The 23,902-nt window shown below is 43.1% G+C and overlaps 2 protein-coding genes and 1 long non-coding RNA gene across 4 annotated transcripts; 1 reads left to right on the forward strand and 2 right to left on the reverse strand.

Moving 5' to 3' along the window:
* Positions 1 to 1,674: 1,674 nt before the first annotated feature.
* Positions 1,675 to 4,228, reverse strand: LOC113132557 (E3 ubiquitin/ISG15 ligase TRIM25-like). Its single transcript, XM_026310753.1, has 2 exons — positions 4,103 to 4,228; positions 1,675 to 3,468 (listed from the first exon to the last, which is right to left on the reverse strand). The coding sequence occupies exon 2, from the start codon at positions 3,457 to 3,459 to the stop codon at positions 2,197 to 2,199; it is 1,263 nt and encodes a 420-aa protein (XP_026166538.1). The 5' UTR covers positions 3,460 to 3,468; positions 4,103 to 4,228; the 3' UTR covers positions 1,675 to 2,196.
* Positions 4,229 to 7,804: 3,576 nt separating this feature from the next.
* On the reverse strand, positions 7,805 to 15,441 carry LOC113132555 (zinc finger protein RFP-like). 2 transcript variants are annotated; one of them, XM_026310752.1, is made up of 3 exons: positions 15,312 to 15,441; positions 14,810 to 15,016; positions 7,805 to 9,239 (listed from the first exon to the last, which is right to left on the reverse strand). In XM_026310752.1, exons 2-3 carry the CDS (start codon positions 15,005 to 15,007, stop codon positions 8,115 to 8,117), a joined length of 1,323 nt encoding a protein of 440 aa, XP_026166537.1. In that variant the 5' UTR covers positions 15,008 to 15,016; positions 15,312 to 15,441; the 3' UTR covers positions 7,805 to 8,114. The 2 variants fall into 2 exon arrangements, with proteins under 2 accessions (XP_026166537.1, XP_026166536.1); XM_026310751.1 differs by lacking the exon at positions 7,805 to 9,239 and having other exon boundaries at positions 11,863 to 15,016.
* On the forward strand, positions 14,930 to 23,445 carry LOC113132558 (uncharacterized). The gene is made up of 2 exons (XR_003295907.1): positions 14,930 to 15,044; positions 23,150 to 23,445. It is a non-coding gene; the product is annotated as an uncharacterized LOC113132558 (long non-coding RNA).
* The last annotated feature ends 457 nt before the right edge of the window (positions 23,446 to 23,902 follow it).

Raw genomic sequence — 23,902 nt, forward strand, 5'->3', positions numbered from 1 at the left:
CGATGAACAGGAAGGGAGTGATCACTCTGACTCCTCAAAGAGGTTTCTGGACCATATGTTTGAGGAATGAGAATGAGAACTACGCCCCTGCTGGCCCTATTGTTCGTTTCTCTCTGAAGTCTCGGCCTGAGAAGGTGGGGGTATATGTGGACTATGAGGAGGGTCTGGTCTCATTTTATGACGTTGACACCGCAGCTCTAATCTACCCCTTTACTGGGTGCTACTTCACTGAGAGTCTCTACCCGTACTTCAGTCCATGTCCTAATTATGGTGGTAAAAACTCTGCCCCCCTGATCATCTGTCCTGTCAGTCTCACTCAGTGAAACGACCATTTGATCTTCTGTGACAGGTTTATCTTCATTTATCGTAATACATTAACATAATACCAGCACTGAGCACAAACTGATGTACAGCACACTAGAGAATATGTGAAGCTAACATCACCCACTGTGCCATATTAAAGTTCTGTCTTTGAGTAAGATAATGTGTTTTAGTCTGTTTGGGACAGGGGCTTCACACAGAACATGAAAAGCTGGTTATTCAGTTCCCTCTGTACATGGTCTCATGTTCCGATGGTCTCCGTGTAGCTGACGTCTGATTCTTGAGCCTCTCAGACATTTATCTCCTAAACAGGGTCACTGAACAAATGATGAGTATAGTTTGAAGTTGGTGCTGGACCCAACTGCAGGAGAGCAAAGTTTGCTTGAAGATTTATTACCAAACAGGAACATGACTGGTACACAGCCAGGAACACAACCAGGAACACAACCAGGAACACAAAGAGCATGAGGGACCAGTGAGGACAACAGCAGGTCTGACAGTGGGTGAAAACCACAGCTGGAGGTCACACACAGATGTCTGTCAGTTATCTAGACCATGCATCCTGGAGCAGCACCAGTCTCTCACAGGGCTGACACACAGAGACACAGTCACACAAACATGTCCTTCATAAATAACTGTGTCACCAGCGTGATACTGAAACAAATTCTGAATGCTAAGAAAAGTTCTTAATACCAAGCTTGGACATCACAATGATTACTATAAATCCCCTGTTCTGTTTATTGTTGTTATAGTTAAAATAAGCCATTTCAACTGGAACTTTATGTATAAAGATTAGTGTTCGTTTATAATTCTGTTGTTGTGTCCCAGTGGCAAAAGTTCATCTCCAGTGGTGAAAGAAATACTGGGATTGCTAACAAAAGTAAAAAAACAAAAAGTGGAGAAACACAAACAGAGAAGTTCTCAGTCTGCACAGTTCTTCTTAAGTACAAGTTAAAAATGCTTTCAATTGTGAGTTCTTACTTTACCAAAAACATACAAGAATAGACCACGAAAGGACAAACCCCTGAATAGTCCGCACCACCTGCAGATAGAAGAAGTAGCTGGACAAAGCTGGACTGAAACAGGTGCTGAGTTCAGACGGGAAGCCCCAAGTTCAAAATAGGGAAATGCCCCCGAAGGTGGTGGAGAACAACCAGGCTAAGATCCTGTGGGACTTCCACATACAGACTGACCCAAGTGGTGATGGCTAACTGCCCAGACATAGACACACAGGAGAACAAGGCCATAGTGGTAGATACAATCCAAAGTGATAGCAACTCAGGGGTGAGACTACGGACCTTAGTCAGACACATAACTCAGACTTTTGGTTTTTATTCACGTCAGCCATGACAGTACGACAAAAACCTGTTGGATTCATTAAATATTTGTTAGTAGTTTATGTCAAATCAAATGCTTCTATACATTCAATCAAAAGTTCAACCTTCTTTTCTCTAAACATTTTTTAAAGAAAGTCATTCAAACTTAAACAATAATCAACATCACACAATTTTTGTCCAAATAAAATGTGAATAAAAATGTTTTTTTAAGATTTAAATGCTTTAAAACGAAATCAAACTTGAAACTGACACAAATATTTAACACGTTCACTGAAAATACACAATGTGTTCTGATGAGAATAATATTAGTGAGATCTGCATCCAAACTGATGGAAATACCTTCATCAAAATATGTATTAATTAACTCACCACATGACACAAGGGGTTAAATGTCCCTGAAGACAAACACGTCAACATCACATCATCAGTGTCTCAAGAAACGTGCAGTTTCCTCGACCTCATCAAATTAAGTCACTACTACTGAGCTACATAAAGTCTACACAAACAGGTCTACATAAGTATGACAAATGATTTCAAATCAATCATCATCACCTAACATCATCAGTCTACGCTGTCTTTGCTGAACTCTGAAGACTAATTTGGACGTAGATTTCACCCTCTTTGGTTCATCTACCCTTCGCATTGCTTCTGTAATTTCAAAGAATGGCTCAAGTGTTTCGGGTCTCAGCTCAGAGATTGTCTGTTTCTGCTCTTTCCTGATGCATTCAGCCTGTGTCTCTGTAGTTTTGCTCTGTTGCTCTTCAATCCCCTTTCTGAACTTTTCCACAGCTCTCACCACACTTCCCTCATATGAAGGTGGACAGATGCTGACCCCTGTCCAGTCCTTGGTGGGTGGAGCCACTTTCAGGGAGGAGAAGCTCTGGAGGAGGTGGAGGTGGTCTTCAGAGCGTGAGAGCTGATCCACCTCAGAGCTCCTCTTCTTCAGCTCAGAGATTTCCTGCTCCAGCTCTTTGATGAAGCCTTCAGCCTGTTGCTCTGTCGTTCTCTGCTTCTCTGTGATGGTCCTGTCAAGTTCAGCAAGGCCTCTGTCAACAGACTCCTTCAGAGCAGTGAAGACCTGAACACCTTCTGCTTTCTCTCTGTCTGCAGCTTCATTACTGAGCTTGACTGATCGTCTGAGCTCCTCAATCTTCACTTGTCTCTTCTGGATCATCTGCTGAATTTCAGCCTCAGTCTTCCCCAGCTCTACCTTCTTTCCTTCATATTCTTCTTTCAGAGGAACAACTTCATGTGTCCTGTGGTCTAAAATGGTGCACAGCATGCAGACACACATCTGGTCGGTCTTACAGAACAGCTCCAGCAGTTTATCGTGCTGCGTACACATCCTTTCTTCCAGGTTGTCCACAGGCTCGATCAGCTGATGTCTTTTCAGGCCCGACATTGTCAGATGAGGCTCCAGGTGAGTCTCACAGTAGGAGGCCAGACACACCAGGCAGGACTTCAAGGCCTTCAGTTTGGTTCCAGTGCAGACGTCACAGGGAACGTCTCCTGGTCTGGCAGCTCTTTGCTCTGAGCTGCTGCTGCTGGCTTTGTGTTGAGCTGACTGTTTGTACTGAGCAGCCATCTCAGATATAAAAGTGTTGACCTGCAGCTCAGGTCTCGGGTTATAAAGTCTTTTACAGATGGGACACTGACACTGGACAGTAATATTCCAGTGTTCAGTGATACAGTTTTTGCAGAAGTTGTGTCCACATGGTGTGGCCACTGGATCAGTGAACACATCCAGACAGATGGAGCAGAGAAACTGATCCTCAGTCAGCAGACAGCTGGCAGCAGACATTTCTACACACTGAGGAGAAAAAGAAATAACAAACAAAACTGTAAATACATATCTGTTTTTCATAACTATGATCAGTGGAAACCAGGCAAGTTACACTGAGGTCTTTTCTTTCTATAACACAACTGAGAGACACATTTGGTCAGTTTATTACTTGTTATGTTTCATTTATATTTGTATATAATATTAGGACATTAATAATATCTATATATATATAAAGGTAGAAAAGTTTTGTCATGTTAGTAAATGTAGTGAATATATACAGTGAATCCCATGAAAATGTCTCCACATATTATTTGTTGTTTATCTCTGGTCCAGTTTATTTTGCCTTTTCACTCCACCCACTCGATGCCTTTATGCCTTTTTTCAGTTTCCTGTTGAGTGGCATTAGATCCCAAAGCTTGTGAGTAGAGAGGTAAAGAGTCTGTTTCTCTACAGACATGTTTCCCCTAATTTATAATCTGAGCCTAAGCCTTACCTTAAATACATCTTAGAAATCACTGTCTCCTGCTTTTAGCTGTTCTTGACTTCCTGCTTGTTTTTCTACTGTGCTTTCTCCTGCTCATAAGCAGCAGTGAAACGTCTAATAAGTTTACTATTAATGTTGGTTGGCATCATAGTATTAAATTAAATCAGCTGTACTCACCAGTGTTTGACAGACACTATAATGAAAAACACCAGATGGGTGCAGTTTGTCCTCAGAGAAACGTGTCTTGACTGCAGCTCAGCTGTTGGACAGACCAACTTTCACTTTCATTTGAGGACATGTGACGCTGAAAGGCTGGAGGAACTGTTTCCGGGTAAGTGAATCACTTCCTATCACAAGCGTGTTATACTGTGTAGTTCGTCTACAGATCAGCAACAGACTAGCTTTAGTCTAACACACCTAAAAACTAACTAAACAATTCATTAACCGCTACATTCTGGTACTAGTCAAGTACTTTTCTATTTTGACCGGTATTTATGGCTATTTCCAGACTTAGCGCTCCTTAGCCTTCCAGTTAGCTTAGCTAGCTAGTAACATGGCCTCTCCCTCTCTCTCTCTCCTGCTCGGTGTGCCACATGTTTAGTTATTCCTCTGCCTCCTTTAGCAATAATGATACCTGTAATAAGTGTAAGGTTCTGTTAGCCTTGGAGGCGAGGATCACTGATCACCGCACCTTTGAACCAAAGCCAGCTAGCCTAGCCCCGTTAGCTGGTGTGGAGCCACCGAGCTCAGGGTCTGTTAGCGGTCCAAGGGCAGCTCCGGAGCAGCCCGGAGAATTAGCCTGGGCGATGGTCCGACGGAAACGTACTCCTAAGCAGAAGCCCACGGCTCATCACCTGATATCGAGTCAAATCTGAAGCTGCTGGCTAAGGCTAATCGTAAATATGGGAAAATTGTTATTCACGTCGGCAGCAATGACACCCGATTACGCCAATCGGAGGTCACTGAAATTAATGTTGAGTCGGTGTGTAACTTTGCTAAATTAATGTCGGACTCCGTAGTTTTCTCTGGACCCCTCCCCAATCTGACCAGCGATGACATGTTTAGCCGCATGTCGTCGTTCCGTCGCTGGCTGTCTAGGTGGTGTCCAGCAAACGATGTGGGCTTCATAGACAATTGGGCCACTTTCTGGGGAAAACCCGGTCTGATAGCGAGAGATGGCATCCATCCCACTTTGAATGGTGCAGCTCTCATCTCTAGAAATTTGGCCGAGTTTATTAGCCGACCTAAAGCCTGACAATCCAGGGTGGGGACCGGGACACAGAGACTCAGTCTAAAACGCCTCTCTGCAGTTTCCTTAGAGCCGCCGCCCCCTTCAAACCACATAGAGACTGTGTCTGCCCCTCGAACATATAAATCAAATAAATCAGAAGTTAACAGAAGAGGAGTTATTCATAAAAACTTAATTAAAATTAAGACCACTCCTCTTATTGAACAGAAAAACAGAACTGTCAAATGTGGATTATTAAATATCAGGTCTCTTCCGTCTAAATCTCTGTTAGTAAATGATTTGATAACTGATCACCAAATTGACTTTCTCTGTCTTACTGAAACCTGCTACAGCAGGATGACGATGGAAAACAGGTTCAACATAGTGATGAGAAGAAATTTGTCCCTGACACTCCAAAGAGATTTGATAGTTGTTATAATGTTTTATCACAGCAGAGTTTCTCTTCTGGAAGATTTTACTTTGAGGTTGAGGTTAAAAGTAAGACTGACTGGGATTTAAGAGAAGCCAGAGAGTCGATGAACAGGAAGGGAGTGATCACTCTGACTCCTCAAAGAGGTTTCTGGACCATATGTTTGAGGAATGAGAATGAGAACTACGCCCCTGCTGGCCCTATTGTTCGTTTCTCTCTGAAGTCTCGGCCTGAGAAGGTGGGGGTATATGTGGACTATGAGGAGGGTCTGGTCTCATTTTATGACGTTGACACCGCAGCTCTAATCTACCCCTTTACTGGGTGCTACTTCACTGAGAGTCTCTACCCGTACTTCAGTCCATGTCCTAATTATGGTGGTAAAAACTCTGCCCCCCTGATCATCTGTCCTGTCAGTCTCACTCAGTGAAACGACCATTTGATCTTCTGTGACAGGTTTATCTTCATTTATCGTAATACATTAACATAATACCAGCACTGAGCACAAACTGATGTACAGCACACTAGAGAATATGTGAAGCTAACATCACCCACTGTGCCATATTAAAGTTCTGTCTTTGAGTAAGATAATGTGTTTTAGTCTGTTTGGGACAGGGGCTTCACACAGAACATGAAAAGCTGGTTATTCAGTTCCCTCTGTACATGGTCTCATGTTCCGATGGTCTCCGTGTAGCTGACGTCTGATTCTTGAGCCTCTCAGACATTTATCTCCTAAACAGGGTCACTGAACAAATGATGAGTATAGTTTGAAGTTGGTGCTGGACCCAACTGCAGGAGAGCAAAGTTTGCTTGAAGATTTATTACCAAACAGGAACATGACTGGTACACAGCCAGGAACACAACCAGGAACACAACCAGGAACACAAAGAGCATGAGGGACCAGTGAGGACAACAGCAGGTCTGACAGTGGGTGAAAACCACAGCTGGAGGTCACACACAGATGTCTGTCAGTTATCTAGACCATGCATCCTGGAGCAGCACCAGTCTCTCACAGGGCTGACACACAGAGACACAGTCACACAAACATGTCCTTCATAAATAACTGTGTCACCAGCGTGATACTGAAACAAATTCTGAATGCTAAGAAAAGTTCTTAATACCAAGCTTGGACATCACAATGATTACTATAAATCCCCTGTTCTGTTTATTGTTGTTATAGTTAAAATAAGCCATTTCAACTGGAACTTTATGTATAAAGATTAGTGTTCGTTTATAATTCTGTTGTTGTGTCCCAGTGGCAAAAGTTCATCTCCAGTGGTGAAAGAAATACTGGGATTGCTAACAAAAGTAAAAAAACAAAAAGTGGAGAAACACAAACAGAGAAGTTCTGTCTGCACAGTTCTTCTTAAGTACAAGTTAAAAATGCTTTCAATTGTGAGTTCTTACTTTACCAAAAACATACAAGAATAGACCACGAAAGGACAAACCCCTGAATAGTCCGCACCACCTGCAGATAGAAGAAGTAGCTGGACAAAGCTGGACTGAAACATGTGCTGAGGTCAGACGGGAAGCCCCAAGTTCAAAATAGGGAAATGCCCCCGAAGGTGGTGGAGAACAACCAGGCTAAGATCCTGTGGGACTTCCACATACAGACTGACCCAAGTGGTGATGGCTAACTGCCCAGACATAGACACACAGGAGAACAAGGCCATAGTGGTAGATACAATCCAAAGTGATAGCAACTCAGGGGTGAGACTACGGACCTTAGTCAGACACATAACTCAGACTTTTGGTTTTTATTCACATCAGCTATGACAGTACGACAAAAACCTGTTGGATTCATTAAATATTTGTTAGTAGTTTATGTCAAATCAAATGCTTCTATACATTCAATCAAAAGTTCAACCTTCTTTTCTCTAAACATTTTTTAAGGTGATTAACGCACTTTGTAAAGAAGATTAGTCCAGATGAGACTAAATGACTGATTATGTGCAACAGTAAGAAACAATGGGACATTTTACAGGATGATATGATCTAAAGAAAAACATTCAAACTTAAACAATAAACATCACGTCACAATTTTTGCCCAAATAAAATGTAAATACAAATTTTTTTTTTAAGATTTTAAAACACAAAAACACCCAACAAAGGCAGGACAGAAGTTCAGTTCAATTCAATTCAATTTATTTGTATAGAACCACATCACAAAACAAATCATCTCAAGACACTTTACAAAAACAAAAAAAAAACAACAAATCCCTTATGAGCAGCACTTGGTGACAATGGAGAGGAAAAACTCCCTTTAGCGGAAGAAAAAACCTCCAGCACAACAGGGCTCAGTTTGGGCGGCCATCTGCTTCGACCGGTTGGTCAAATAAGTCAAAATATGTATTAATTAACTCACCACATGATGCAAAGGGTTAAATGTCCCTGAAGTCAACCATGTCAACATCACATCATCAGTGTCTCAAGAAACGTGCAGTTTCCTCGACCTCATCAAATTAAGTCACTACTACTGAGCTACATAAAGTCTACACAGACAGGTCTACATAAGTATGACAAATGATTTCAAATCAATCATCATCATCAAACATCATCAGTCTACGTTCTCTTTGCTGAGCTCTGTTGGGGACTAATTTGGAGATAGATTTCACCCTCTTTGGTTCATCTATCCTTCGTATTGCTTCTATAATTTCAAAGAACAGGTCAAGTGTCTCGGGTCTCAGCTCAGAGATTGTCTGTTTCTGCTCTTTCCTCAAGCCTTCAGCCTTTTTCTCTATAGGAACAGTTCTCCTTAGTGAAAGTGGACAGACGCCTTCAGCCTGTTTCTCTGTAGTTTTGCTCTGTTGCTCTTCAATCCCCTTTCTGAACTTTTCCACAGCTCTCACCACACTTCCCTCATATGAAGGTGGACGGACGCTGACCCTTGTCCAGTCCTTGGTGGGTGGAGCCACTTTCAGGGAGGAGAAGCTCTGGAGGAGGTGGAGGTGGTCTTCAGAGCGTGAGAGCTGATCCACCTCAGAGCTCCTCTTCTTCAGCTCAGAGATTTCCTGCTCCAGCTCTTTGATGAAGCCTTCAGCCTGTTTCTCTGTCGTTCTCTGCTTCTCTGTGATGGTCCTGTCAAGTTCAGCCAGGCCTCTGTCAACAGACTCCTTCAGAGCAGTGAAGACCTGAACACCTTCTGCTTTCTCTCTGTCTGCAGCTTCATTACTGAGCTTGACTGAACGTCTGAGCTCCTCAATCTTCATTTGTCTCTTCTGGATCATCTGCTGAATTTCAGCCTCAGTCTTCCCCAGCTCTGCCTTCTTTCCTTCATATTCTTCTTTCAGAGGAACAACTTCATGTGTCCTGTGGTCTAAAATGGTGCACAGCATGCAGACACACATCTGGTCGGTCTTACAGAACAGCTCCATCAGTTTATCGTGCTTCGTACACATCCTTTCTTCCAGGTTGTCCACAGGCTCGATCAGCTGATGTCTTTTCAGGCCCGACATTGTCAGATGAGGCTCCAGGTGAGTCTCACAGTAGGAGACCAGACACACCAGGCAGGACTTCAGGGCCTTCAGTTTGGTTCCAGTGCAGACGTCACAGGGAACGTCTCCTGGTCTGGCAGCTCTTTGCTCTGAGCTGCTGCTGCTGGCTTTGTGTTGAGCTGACTGTTTGTACTGAGCAGCCATCTCAGATATAAAAGTGTTGACCTGCAGCTCAGGTCTCGGGTTATAAAGTCTTTTACAGATGGGACACTGACACTGGACATTAATATTCCAGTGTTCAGTGATACAGTTTTTGCAGAAGTTGTGTCCACATGATGTGGTGACTGGATCAGTGAACACATCCAGACAGATGGAGCAGAGAACGTGATCCTCAGTCAGCAGACAGCTGGCAGCAGACATTTCTACTCACTGAGGAGAAAAAGAAATAACAAACAAAACTGTAAATACATATCTGTTTTTAATAACTATGATCAGTGGAAACCAGGCAAGTTACACTGAGGTCTTTTCTTTCTATAACACAACTGAGACACATTTGGTCAGTTTATTACTTGTTATGTTTCATTTATATTTGTATATAATATTAGGACATTAATAATATATATATATATATATAAATAAATATATATATAAAGGTAGAAAAGTTTTGCCATGTTAGTAAATGTAGTGAATATATACAGTGAATCCCATGAAAACGTCTCCACATATTATTTGTTGTTTATCTCTGGTCCAGTTTATTTTGCCTTTTCACTCCACCCACTCGATGCCTTTATGCGTTTTTTCAGTTTCCTGTTGAGTGGCATTAGATCCCAAAGCTTGTGAGTAGAGAGGTAAAGAGTCTGTTTCTCTACAGACATGTTTCCCCTAATTTATAATCTGAGCCTAGGCCTTACTCTAAATACATCTTAGAAATCACTGTCTCCTGCTTTTAGCTGTTTTTGACTTCCTGCTTGTTTTTCTACTGTGCTTTCTCCTGCTCATAAGCAGCAGTGAAACGTCTAATAAGTTTACTATTAATGTTGGTTGGCATCATAGTATTAAATTAAATCAGCTGTACTCACCAGTGTTTGACAGACACTATAATGAAAAACACCAGATGGGTGCAGTTTGTCCTCAGAGAAACGTGTCTTGACTGCAGCTCTGCTGTTGGACAGATCAACTTTCACTTTCATTTGAGGACATGTGAAGCTGAAAATCAGTTTGGCTCCTCCTCTCAGTGTAACTCTGGTTTTATTCCCTCCATTGGAAATACCTTGAGCTGTAGTACACACACTTATAACTAGAACAAACAAATATAAATATGTTATACATTGCTGTACAAACTCTGGTGTACATTTGAAGTATACTATAGTGTACAACTAATCAAAATACACAAGTAAAACAAACATGGTCAGGTGTCCTTACTCAAGTCAGTATGTGGGTCCAGTGTGACTCTAGTATTAATAACACCTGGTCCTCAGTGGCAGTCACAGGGGGGTATCAGATACACTCCTGCACAGATGAATAGTATTATCAGGAGTCCATTAACTTTATTTTGTAGATACTTTGACTTTGCCAGTATAGACAGCAGCCATGGAGGAGTCTCTGCAGCTCAAAGTGGGAACCAGTGGCTGCCAGAGCCAAGAGGAGGCGTTCTTTAGCACAGAGAGAGTGGGACAAAGAAAGACCAACAACCAGGGTTAACATGGCTTTGGCTTTTTTACAAGGAGAGCGTTCAAAGCAGCCAAAGGACTCACATTGGATCCACATGGGGCCTTCTTCCTTCTGGATGTGTTACCATCTAAAGCTAACCTGTTGTTTTTGGTAGCATTAGCCACCTAGCATGGTCCTGATTGGACCTTTGGACTGAATGGATCTGATTTTATATTTGGGAGGAAGTGGAGCTTTGTCCAGCACACAACAGTGGGATGTAAGATGCTAGCAGGCAGGGAGTGCATGGAAGGCCATAACCAAATGGCTGTATAGTGTACAGTTCAAAATAGGGAAATGCCCCTGAAGGTGGTGGAGAACAACCAGGCTAAGATCCTGTGGGACTTCCACATACAGACTGGCCCAAGTGGTGATGGCTAACTGCCCAGACATAGACACACAGGACAACAAGGCCATAGTGGTAGATGCAATCCAAAGTGATAGCAACATGAGAAACTTGAGAAATCCCAAGGGCTGAAAGAAATGCTAGAAAAGATGTGGAAGGTGAAGGCAACAGTGGTCCCTGATGTATTCAGGACTCTCTGCTACCTACAGCCCTTCTGTTGTTATTCCAGCTTCTCTACCCTGTGTTGGCAAAGTCCGCTCCGTCAATGAGCCCCCCCTGCCACCAGGCCAAGGTCAGAAGAAGCCAGTAGTGGTTTCCAACAGCAGCCATGGAGGAGTCCCTGCAGCTCAAAGTGGGAACCAGTGGCTGCCAGAGCCAAGAGGCGGCGTTCTTTAGCACAGAGAGAGTGGGACAAAGAAAGAGCAACAACCAGGTTAACATGGCTTTGGCTTTTTCACATGGAGAGCGTTCAAAGCAGCCAAAGGACTCACATTGGATCCACATGGGGCCTTCTTCCTCCTGGATGTGTTAGCATCTAAAGCTAACCTGTTGGATTGGTAGCATTAGCCACCTAGCATGGTCCTGATTGGACCTTTGAATTGAATGGATCTGATGTGGATTTGGGAGGAAGTGGAGCTTTGGGTAACGTTAGTGCTTTGGGTCACATTAGCAGGAACCAGAGCGTCTACTGGGCTGACACATTTACTCACTAAAACCCAGTTACTGACATCTGTATGAAATTCAAAACGTAGATAAGATTACTGAGAGCTGTAAGAAAAACCAATACTGAGGAAATATGTTTACCAATGGAAAATACCAACAATTTATTAAAAGAACACTTACAAAGACAGAACAGAACTGTGTTAGAAAACAAAAATGATTTCTCCGGGCAAAGACCAAATTTGTGATGAGGAATAGTCTTAGAATTGATTTAGAAGAGCTAAAAATACAATAAACCCAACTTTATTTTTAAATATGAAACCAAGTGCACTGGTTTGGTCTCAACACTCAACAGCATTGGCTGTGCTGGTTCGGTCCACACTGGCTAACGGGTCCAAACAGACTGGGTTGGTGCAGAGCTGTGCTTCCTGTTCAAGCACCATCACCTGCAATGCTGCGAGAACATTACATTTATAACAAGCATCATTATCACTGAGCACGAGAAACAACAAGAAGCAGAGAGAGCAAAGCTAATGCTATCAGCTAACTAAGCTAACTGCTGAGCTAGCAGACCTGAAGTCTCAGATTGACTTTGGAATTAGCAAAATACTGTGTAAAACAGGTGTTTGAATAGTAAAATAGCATATTGTGACTTAAAATGTAGTCATAGTTCATAGAAACCTAGTATTCAGGTGAAGAGCTAATCAACAAATAATCTTTCGGCTATCGTGCAGTAGTACACAGTCTCTGTTAGCAACAGGAAGTGATATAACAGAGGTAGATTCCTACAGGTAAATAAGATTATCCACATCATAGATATAAACAGACACTAGATGCCACATCGAAGCGTCTGCGATGCATCTCACCTGCCGCCATATTGCCAAGGGCAGACCATCCATTATGTCCATTTCAAATGGTAAATGCCAGAGTTTGTGCTGCATTTGGACTTTGTAACAGAAGAAATTTCAACCATTTCACACCCAAGAACTTATCTTACAATATTTTACCTTTATGAACATCATGAATTTGATGCGACATTATTACCATAGCTAAGTCAGATAAATCTTTTTTTAAGCTAACGAATGATGATGCCAGGTGTAGAATCTACTATAAATACAGTATCTGTCTGCATGTAACATGACATAATGTGGCATTAGCCTTTAGACGGCCCCCTCCCTTTCACCCAATCAGATGCTGGCATGAATAAGTTGCTGGTCTTGTAGACAGAGCCTTGGGAAGTGAAACATCGCAATGATCTCGTATGACTTCGCTCCAGCAATAATAGTTGACAAGTTTGCTCAAAGGTTGGAACAGATATTTCTGTCCTCCCAAAGTATTGATATCAACATGTTCTCACTGTCCCTACTGTTCCTTAAATAATAAAAACACAAATAAGTGGGAACAGGAGAGCACCTTGGTTTTGATATAGAGAAGGCCTATGACCTTCGTTACCTGTTGAGGTGATGACACAGTTTCCACCAAGAGTATAGTTTATCAGAGATTTTGTTGACCGAAATTTCAGAATAAGTATCATTGGGCATTTCCCAGCTGAACGTTACACAGAAATTTGGTTTTCAGGTACATGATGCTAAATGAAGCTAAATCTGTCACAGGAGATCAAATGGTTGTTTCACTTCGTGAGACTGACAGGACAGATGATCAGGGGGGCAGAGTTTTTACCACCATCATTGGGGCATGGACTGAAGTACGGGTAGAGACTCTCAGTGAAGTAGCAGCCAGTAAAGGAGTAGATTAGAGCTGCTGTGTCAACGTCATAAAATGAGACCAGACCCTCCTCATAGTCCACAAACACCCCCACCTTCTCAGGCTGAGACTTCAGAGACAGACTGATGGCAGTGCCAACTGCTGCGTAGTACTCATTCTCATTCCTCAAACATATGGTCCAGAAACCTCTCTGAGGGCACGCTGTAATTTTTCCTTTCCTGTTGATCGACTCTCTGGCTACTCCTAAATCCCACTGAGTTTTACTTTTAACCTGAACCTCAAAGTAAAATCTTCCTGAAACAAAACTCTGCTTTCCCAAGACACAAGTGCAATAAGAAAATCTCTCTGGATTGTCAGGGAGAAATTTCTTTTCATCACTATGTTGAACCTGTTTTCCATTGTCAGACAGGATCAGGTCAGGATGTGCCGTATATGGATCAAGCATCACATCCACTGCAAACTGCTGGACCCTCTTCAGTCCAGCTTCAGCAAACAGCTTCTTCATATGTTTATGGAGCGTCTCCTCCAGCTGGTTCAGGGCTCTCACCACACTTCCCTCATATGAAGGTGGACAGACGCTGACCCCTGTCCAGTCCTTGGTGGGTGGAGCCACTTTCAGGGAGGAGAAGTTCTGGAGGAGGTGGAGGTGGTCTTCAGAGCGTGAGAGCTGATCCACCTCAGAGCTCCTCTTCTTCAGCTCAGAGATTTCCTGCTCCAGCTCTTTGATGAAGCCTTCAGCCTGTTTCTCTGTCGTTCTCTGCTTCTCTGTGATGGTCCTGAGGAGTTCAGCCAGGTCTCTGTCAACAGACTCTTTCAGAGCAGTGAAGACCTGAACACCTTCTGCTTTCTCTCTGTCTGCAGCTTCATTACTGAGCTTGACTGAACGTCTGAGCTCCTCAATCTTCACTTGTCTCTTTTGGATCATCTGCTGAATTTCAGCCTCAGTCTTCCCCAGCTCTACCTTCTTTCCTTCATATTCTTCTTTCAGAGGAACAACTTCATGTGTCCTGTGGTCTGAATAGGTGCACAGCATGCAGACACACATCTGGTCGGTCTTACAGAACAGCTCCATCAGTTTATCGTGCTGCGTACACATCCTTTCTTCCAGGTTGTCCACAGCCTCGATCAGATGATGTCTTTTCAGGCCCGACATTGTCAGATGAGGCTCCAGGTGAGTCTCACAGTAGGAGACCAGACACACCAGGCAGGACTTCAGGGCCTTCAGTTTGGTTCCAGTGCAGACGTCACAGGGAACGTCTCCTGGTCTGGCAGCTCTTTGCTCTGAGCTGCTGCTGCTGGCTTTGTGTTGAGCTGACTGTTTGTACTGAGCAGCCATCTCAGATATAAAAGTGTTGACCTGCAGCTCAGGTTTTATATAGAAAAGCTTTTTACAGATGGGACACTGACACTGGACACTGGACATATTCCAGCATTTAGTGATACAATCCTTGCAGAAGTTGTGTCCACATGGTGTGGTGACTGGATCAGTGAACACATTCCGACACATGGAGCAGAGAAACTGATCCTCAGTCAGCAGACAGCTGGCAGCAGACATTTATACACACTGAGGACAGAAAGTGATAAACACAACTGTAAGTATGTATTTGTTTTTCATAACGACAAACTATGACCATGTTACGTGTATTTCTATCAACTCTTTTAAAGTAAGACTGTACAAAACTCCTTATTATCCATAAAATACAAATCTAGGTTCATGTAATACCAGGAAGTGAATTGGGTTTCTGGTTTTTGTACAGGCTCAAACATGTACAGACTGTGTAAGATTAGGGAAACTTCCTGTCTGAGCAGAGCAAGAACACGTTTTGTGTTACAGTGTTGAAACAGTAAATCAAACTCACCGGTGTTTGGCAGAGACTCTGCTGTAGTTGAGAAGCACTTGATGGATTCAGATGAATTTTTCTTTGAAGAGAAAAAGAAACTTCGACTGGATGTCTCCTGTCTCCGCTCAGACTTTCGCTTTCATTTGTGCAATCCTGTTTTTGAATCTCAGTGTTGCTCCTCCCCCCAGTGTTTTTCAGGTTTTAGTTTCTCTTTATGGTAATGCCTTTTTATAACAATGACAGTAGTACAAACATTCACAAACACACAACCAAAGAGGTCAGTGCAGGATTTTCAAGAGCATTTATATTGTCCCGTTAAATGTTTTTATACTTTAAAATTAAAAGGAGCTTCTGTCTAAATTCATTAAATTAACTAGTAATATATATGAATTGGAGATGAATGTTTGGCCAAAAACACTAAGCTTGTACAACTTATTTATCTAATGACTTGTTTACCAGGAGACAGTTGAGTGTAAATTGTTGTTGTCTGGTGTATTTTGTGTATTTCTGAGGGAGAAAACAAGGTCTACACTTGCTAGAGTTCATTTGTGTAGTCCTCTGCACTAATTGTGAAGTGTTTATCTCCATTTTATTCCTTAATATACAGAGATAAAGAGCTGGATCTACTTCTGTCACTGGACCCCACATTGACTTATTAGTAAAAACTATTTTAAAGTGTTCTTGAGGTAAATGAAACCGGCTAATTATAGTAAAAGCTGCTGTAGAATCACTTAAGTCAGTCAAAGAGAAGAACTGGGGATTTATAGTTGTAATTTTTGTCCCTGCGTGATTGTAGACATTTAAAAATCAAGGACCTTAGAGTTTATTTCACTCATGCATTCATGTGTTTGTTCCAGTATCAGACTGGGGACAGTTATTTATGAGAGCACATCAGTATTAGGCTGCAGTTTACTGTACCCCCCACTAGAGGGCGTCCTCAGCTGCATTAGATTATTGAACATTAGAGGCCACTGTCAGTTTCTGTTCTGTTTCCATTTCCCCTCAGACTCACACATTATGCAGGTGTTTAAAATAAAAGAGTTATTGAGAAGTGTTGACCACCTGCTAAAGGGTTTGGTCTTGTCATGACTGAGGTCAGTGTCAGCAGGAGCTTTTTGTCTGGAGGTTTCCTCTAAAAGAAACAACAAAACAAAGGTTTAGTTTTGCTGATGTGCTAAAGTACAACTGGATGTTGCACTTTAGGACAGCAAAATTAACAAACAAAATTACAGGATAAGGAATAGATACAAACTTCAGGCTTGAAAATAAGAATCCTGTCGACATTTAACAACTAGGCTGACTTTCTTTTTTACAGTTTTTAAGATGTGTTAGTTTGAAATACCCAGACTGACTGCAGCAGCAGGTAAAAGCCATTTGACCTTTTGTCCTGTTTGTCCTTGGTTTGCGTCAGCAGGGTCTCAGAACAGCGTTTCCATATTAAGTTTATCTGGTGAAACACAGCTTGTTTGGGGCCCTTTGAGACCTGCTGACAGTCAAATTCAATTAAAACATGATGCCAACATCTCGCCAAACACTCCCTACTACTCTCAGAGAAACGGCGGCTTTCAGAGTCAATTGTGTCCGATGTGAAGAGCCGGCCTTCGTGTCCCTGTCTGGAGCCTTTTCACGTGCTAGAATAAGAGTTTCCCCCTTATTCCCAGAGTCGACATGAGCAAAGTGAGCTCTGTGAAAGGCCCAGAGAGAGCTTCCATTTGACGACTGGCAGCCTTGGGTCTTGTGTCTGTGTGACACTATGGGCCACTACAAAAGCCTGTCCTTTCTCCTGCTGCAGAATAACACTGGGAAAAAGAAAAGAGGTGGCGCAAGATGGGGAGGAGGGAGGATTTTAGGGGAAAAAGGGGGTCTGGCTTTAGAAACAGGCCCGGCGCAGATGTACGGCGCAGGAGGATTAGGCTGCGGGTGTTGGTGACGTTCACCCGACTCGGCTCTCCCTCCGTCGTGGCCCTTTGTGGCTCCCAGCAGCCTCGGGGAGATAAGCCGCCGGCCGGTGTGCCAGCGGGGCTCAGTGTGCACAATGGTGGAGCAACCCCCAAACTCCATCAACCTCCAGCTCTGACCTCACCCCTCCTCACCCACTACAGCTCCACACACTGAGGATGTGGGAGGGGAGCTAATGTCACCCCATCTGACTGGCAACAGGGTGGGTATGTGTTTGTGGATCCTTAAAACCCACACTGTCTAGACTCACCTTCCATCTGGGCACAAAAACCAGGTCTTCACAAAGTAACAGTTAACATAAAGGCTAATTTCACCAATTTTATGATCCAGAGTTTGGACCCCTTTTTATGACAACACATCATCTGAACCAGGAAGTAAAGATGATAAAGTAAAAACATTGGGATACAGTTGTACATCAAATCTTTAAAACTATTAATTTCGAGGAAACATACAAACTTGATCCCGAATAACGTGACTGCAGACAAGATGGCAGACTTCCGACCATAGCAGGAAGCGCTTGATATTAGCAGTAAGTTGTTGACCTTGGCAAGTTTAGGTTTAGGTGTCAGGATTAGGGTTCATGTCAACCCTAATCCTAATCGATGGATTAATGGTCTTGGACTTTGTGCAGACTTTTGTCGGTCTCAGTGTTTCGAGCGGACTTTGGTGCTCCCCTGACTTTCCCTCCAGCACCACCCTCAGGTTTGAGGTTTTGGGGGAAACGTCATTTGAGTCGATGGTCTCTATTCAGACGTTCATGCTCTCCTCAAAGTTCATCCGCACGGAGCTGCTTCGTGGTTTTTTATTTTCAGTCGTTCACATTCTCTTTTCTGTTGCAGTTGGTTTTATTTTGACGCAGGAATATATCACTTCCTGATCCTCACCCTGATACATCACCCAGTGCCGAAAGAGAAAACAGAGAAGCACATATTCTCAGAGTGTATTGTGGGCAGGAATGCCATTGAATTGGGGTGTTTTTTCATGCGCCAGCCTCCTTTGTGTGCAGGCTAAGGAAGTCCATTGTGTGGGCAGACACCCTGAGAAAAGAGGCGAGCTTGGAGCCGTTGTCTGCCGGTGCTTCTGCAGCGCTCGGGTCCTAAAAAGACCTGAATGAGGCTGTGCCGTCGGAAGCAGCCGGCCTGAACTCAGAGACAATGCCTCTGGGCAACTTTGAAGACCAGCAACAATTAAAAATGCAGCTTCACTATATTAATTATGCATTCATGCTTTTGTCTTGGCTTTTTCCTTGGGAGGGGAGAATGGGGGAGCTGTGATGTTTAACTGAGGCAGACACAGAGATTACAAAGAAAAAACAACACATGCAAATGATGTGGTTGGACGTTCACGGAGGGAGAAATGTGTGAGTGGTTGGATGTGAAGTTCAGGGGATTATGGACACTAACAAGGACCTGAGCAAGAAAATAATAACACTCTGGTATTCACCTAATAAAACCAAAACAGCCTTGAATGAAAATGGATCAGAACCAGAAAGTTCAGCACAATTTTCAGTTTCGTCCTGCAGAGCATGTTGCTAGGACACTCTGAGTTACAGCCTGAAGCTGCACTTTACAGGCTCTTTCTTTAAGGCCTTTCTCCTCTCTCCTCCATCAGATGCGGGCCGGACACACATAAAGCAGCTCTCTGAAGGCATTGAGGTGAAATTCTGCTGGCTGGCGGCTCTGTCAGGTGGCTCTGTTGTGCTCGGAGTCGCCAGCAAACGGCTTCTTTTGCACCAGCGGGAAGGTTTATTCAGAAAAAGCCAACAGTGCTTTGAAAAATCGCTCTGTTTGGGAGGAATTCAGGCCTCGTTTACAACCCAATCTGTCACATCATGGACAGAAGGATGTGGAGTCTCCCCCTGCTGGTCCAGAGACAAACTGCATATGCATCAAATTTCAGGTCACTGATAATTGTAAAGTGCCTAAAAACTAACAGCACTTTATTTATCAAGTAAATAATGTATTCTGATCCTGAACCAGTCCTGACGTCAATAAATAAACACTTTTAAAATATAAAGGAGCTGAACCTAGTGATTAGCAGTAAACAGGTTTCTGTGGCACACACAGGTCGGGTCTGATTAACTGTGGGAGGTTTGTGGATGCAGTAAATTCAGTTTAATTGTCAGACAAAACTCTAATCATTGTGTTGTTCAAAAACCTTTACCGTGTTGATATTTGTGCAGGTCAGGGGGTTAGGAGGTTCAGGCCCAGGTCTGGGTTTGATTTATCTTGAAGCACATTTGTGATTTAGGAAACAATAGGTTTAGACCTGGGCTGTGTTTAGCTCATTCAATGGGCCAGGGTTAGGGCTTTCCGATTTGAGGGGCTTAAAAAGTTTTATCTTTCAGTATCTGAGGTACCTTGACCTCCAAATACATTTTTGTGACCTCAGAGAGCTGATTAATGCTTTTTGTAAACTGACAAAATGACTTCGAGCTGCTGCACGTTGTGTTCGCCCCCCACACCAACAGGCCCGACACAACATTCACGACAGTGCTCTGAGGTCAGAGGTCACATGCGTTGGCAGCGCGCAACTCACCGTGTGTTGCGAACACAAGCGGGACTGCATGAATGAACGGCTGAATGCAAAGCTCATTAGTGCTGCAGGAGCCCGAACGTGGAGAGTCAGAGATCGTATAGTTGGAGTGAACGCAGAAGTGCCTCAACACATTCCTGCCTCTTTATTAAGCTGATCTGTGACCTCGTCTGTCTCAAAATAGAAAGTTTTCCATTGTGCGCTTGTGTGTGTGTGCGTGCCGGTCGAGGCTAATACAGCGCGTATCAGACCTCTTCTCTCCGAAAAAGGAACTTGTTGTCAGTTGAGAGACCACTTAGTGCTCTTAAACTCTCGTCAGTGTGCAGATAAAAGCGAATCAGACCTGCTGTTTTCTGAAGCCTCCTCCACTGGAGAGGAGCGCTTTGTTTCCACGATGGTATGCCGAGAGCGGCCCGGACGCACAAAGACACCGGTAATAACAGTTAATCTTTGCAAAGGTTCAATGGCTGCCAACCAACCAACCCGACCAGAGCTGTCCCAACAATGGCAACCGAACTTCAAAGCGGGAGGCAGCGCAGAGCGGCCGGTTCCCATCACCTAAATCAACAAGGCCTCGGCCGAAAGCAAACAGACTTAACAGAAAAAGTCATGTTCAGACGGACGTAACAGGCTGCTCGTTTCACCTTAATCAAACATCCAGTTATTGAGGATTAAACACACTCGCACCATCTCTGCTGCTGTTGTGTCTTTAGTTCTAACGCAGGCTGTGTATCCCTTACTCCCAAACTCAGATCCTTTATTTCAGTCAACAGTATCAGGAGCAGAGAAATAATCCTCCTGTTTCCTCCAGTAAAGGTCTAATACCTCAGAACTGTAGCACGCTCAGTTGTGAACTTGACCTGCTCGATCGATCGGTTCGATGAGGCCTGTGAACCTCCTGACTGTTACCAGAGCCACAGCCTGACCTTTGACCTCTGTGTCCTGGGGTGATTCTGTGTGGCTGCAGGCCAGGGGTTGGGGCAGGGGGGGGATGTTTAATGTCACCCAGTCTGTTGTGTGTGACATGACCTCATTACCTCAATTCATGTATTGATGGGAGTGGGGGGGGGATTATTCTCTGACAGCACATTCAACTTCACTGCTGCGTTAAAGGGTCAGTTCACACAAAATAAAACACGTAAACGTGTCTAGAGCTGAGAGCGTCTGCACAGAAATCTGCTGTTCGTTGTGTTAGAGGGAAACATATTAAAACTCTTATCTGAATTCACTCACATGTCCTTTTAAATGATTTGAATCAGTTGTTCTGAGCTAACCTGGTAATTTGAAATATTTAAAAAATGTAGTTGTTCTAACCATTCTCCTTTTTATCAGTAAAATATATGTAAAAAAAAAAAAAAATTAGTCATTTGTGTGAACTGGCCCTTTAAAGATGCTCCATGTTTCCATCTTTTAACTTTATTATTTGCTCTTGTTTTTCATTGTTTGGCCATTTTTTATTTTCTTGTCTTTTTAATCATTTTCTTTACTTTTTTGACTTTTTAATTTTTTTTCTTAAATCTGTTATTTTTTCTTTATTTTTTATGATTTATTTTGTTTTAGGCCTATTTCTTTTGTCATGTTTTTTATTATTTCTTTTTTTATTTTATTTCTCTTTTGTCTCCTTTCATGATTATTTGCTTAATAATATATATATATATATATATATATATATATATATATATAGACAAATATATATATATATATTAGACAAATCGATTTAACAGAGGAGTAAATGAAACATAATTCTGATTGAATTCAGATCCAGGAGCTGCTGCATTGTTCCTGGAGGTGAACAAACCAAACGTTCCTTTCGCTTTGAGACTTTGCGACTGAACCTTTCCTCACCTGGCTCCAGGTATGAGACTCATGTGAATGTGTTGACCTGCTGAAGAGCACAAAGCTCAGTAAAGTGAGTACAGGTTAAAAAATACAGTCAGTGAACAATAAACCTGCATGTGATTATCTGATGTCCTGGAAAACATCCTGGGAACCTTCCTCAGGGGGTTTGTTGTTGTCCGTTCGTTTCAATGACCGGTGCCTTTTTCCCACGTAACATCATCCCAGGGTGGAACCTGCGTGCGGATCTGAAAAGGACGTCTGCTGCAGCTGTTTCTGTGACTGGGAAAGGAAACTGGGTATCGCCTCAGCATCATTTCTCCCACTAGTATTGACACAGAGACGCAAAGCAGCTTGATGTTTGTGTTGGAGGGAGGTTACGGTCCCGGGACACGTCCATCACCGGTGCACTGTCATTCGCTTTCTGTGCCGGCCGACGGATCGATCAGTGCCTGTGTCCCTGTGGGCTCAGTGCACGATCAATAATCTGTCCAGAACTGTTCGAGTTTTCCACCTCTGGGTCCCGGCTCTGTTAAAGGAGTCATGTAGTAAACAGGTGGGCAGAAGAAGAGACGGGTTCCTCCCTCTCTCTATGTGGCCTGTTGGTTTCCCTCTGGAGATCATTTCAGGTCACAGGCTCGTGCTGGGGGGTAAAATCTCCTCTCAGCCTGAGTTTGTAGGAAAGTCATGAAAAACTGTCCCAAGGCTCCCAAAAAAATCCCTGAATGGGAGCTCTGTGGGAGTACAACTAATTTTATTAGCTGCCTTGGAAACATTCAACCTAACAAGTGGAAAGCAGTTTCTGCATAAATTAGAGATAATCCAGAGAAAATTATGCAAATATATTCGAGGAGATAAAGGAGGGGGGCGGCGCGGCCGTTTATTGTGAGGTTAAAAATCCGAACCAGTGGTTGAAACTGAACTGAGCCTGTGAGGAAACCACACCGGGATGTTTCATCATCTGCAGATTAATGAATGAATGAATGAATGAAGCTCTGATGAGCTGCGACTCAAACTGAAGAGCAAAGTCACAAACAGCAGGTGAAGTTTTCAGACTGATTCCTTCAATCACATGATCATGATCACATGACCTTTGGATTGAACGAATCTGATTTGATTTGGGAGGAAAACTGGAGCTTTGGATCCAGAGCTCCACCGTCACCTGCTCCAACATGAAAGTGATCAACACCATAATCAATAATTAGAATTCAATAATATCAGATCCATTCATGTGAAATGGGCCATTCTGCACAATGAGTACTTTTACTTTGGATACTTCAAGTACATTTGGATGCTGGTACTTCTAAATACTTTTACTGCAGTAAAGGGCCTCAGTACTTCTTCTGCCAATATGTAATGTCTTTGTGCTAAGCTAATGGCTAACTGTCTACACAGATGAAACTGGTGAGGTGATGCTGGAGAAAACACTTCACACACACACACACACACACACACACACTTGTGCCACATTCCCAGAGTGAATTGTGATTTCTGGGTCACTGCTGATGTTTTGGTCTCCATTTCAGGGGGAGGTGGATGTGTCTCCCAGGGGTCAGGAGGCCAGGGGCCCCGTGAACACCACCACACACACTTCCCTGTGCTGTTTGACTCAATTACTCTTCACTTGGTGTTAACGACTCCCTGTTGTCTGCAGGTTGGGAGCCACCTGCTCCACAGCACCTGATGCTGCTGCAAAGAAAGTCACCTGGAACATGATTTATTGAAAACAGTCCTGCTCACTAATGTGCCTTTACCTGCAAAATGTCCTTTAAGCAGTGAATTCAATGGAAATCAATAAAGTGAATGATATTTTTTTACCGTGTTCATTGTTTGTTCTTATTATATATTACAAATTGGATGGAGCAGTTTGTTAGGTGGGATCTGCAGCCTGAGCTGCCTGTGGCCTTTATATAAATCGCTTTTCTTTTTACTCGTCTCTCAGTTTTTCTTTTACTTTCCACTTCCCTTCTTGTCATTTGCGTCTTTTCCTTCGTCACGTTTTCATTTTTATTTACTTCTCATTTCCTCCTTTCTTTAATTTCTTCCTTTAAAATAACGACACTTCTCTCTTTGATTTTCTGTTTGTTGCTTTGTCTTTTTTTGTCTCTGTGATTTTGATTTGTTTTAATTCTCTGGTCCTTTATTGGTTCAAAGTAAAAGTCAGTAAATACATCAGTGGCTGAATAAACACGCTCTCTAACAATAAACTGTAAGTGCGAGTGTGGAGGAAGTGAGGCCGGTGTGTCTGCGGGCTGTGGGCGGCGCACCGCGTCAGTCTG

This window comes from Mastacembelus armatus, chromosome 6, assembly GCF_900324485.2.
Source record: "Mastacembelus armatus chromosome 6, fMasArm1.2, whole genome shotgun sequence".
Taxonomy (NCBI): Eukaryota; Metazoa; Chordata; class Actinopteri; order Synbranchiformes; family Mastacembelidae; genus Mastacembelus; species Mastacembelus armatus.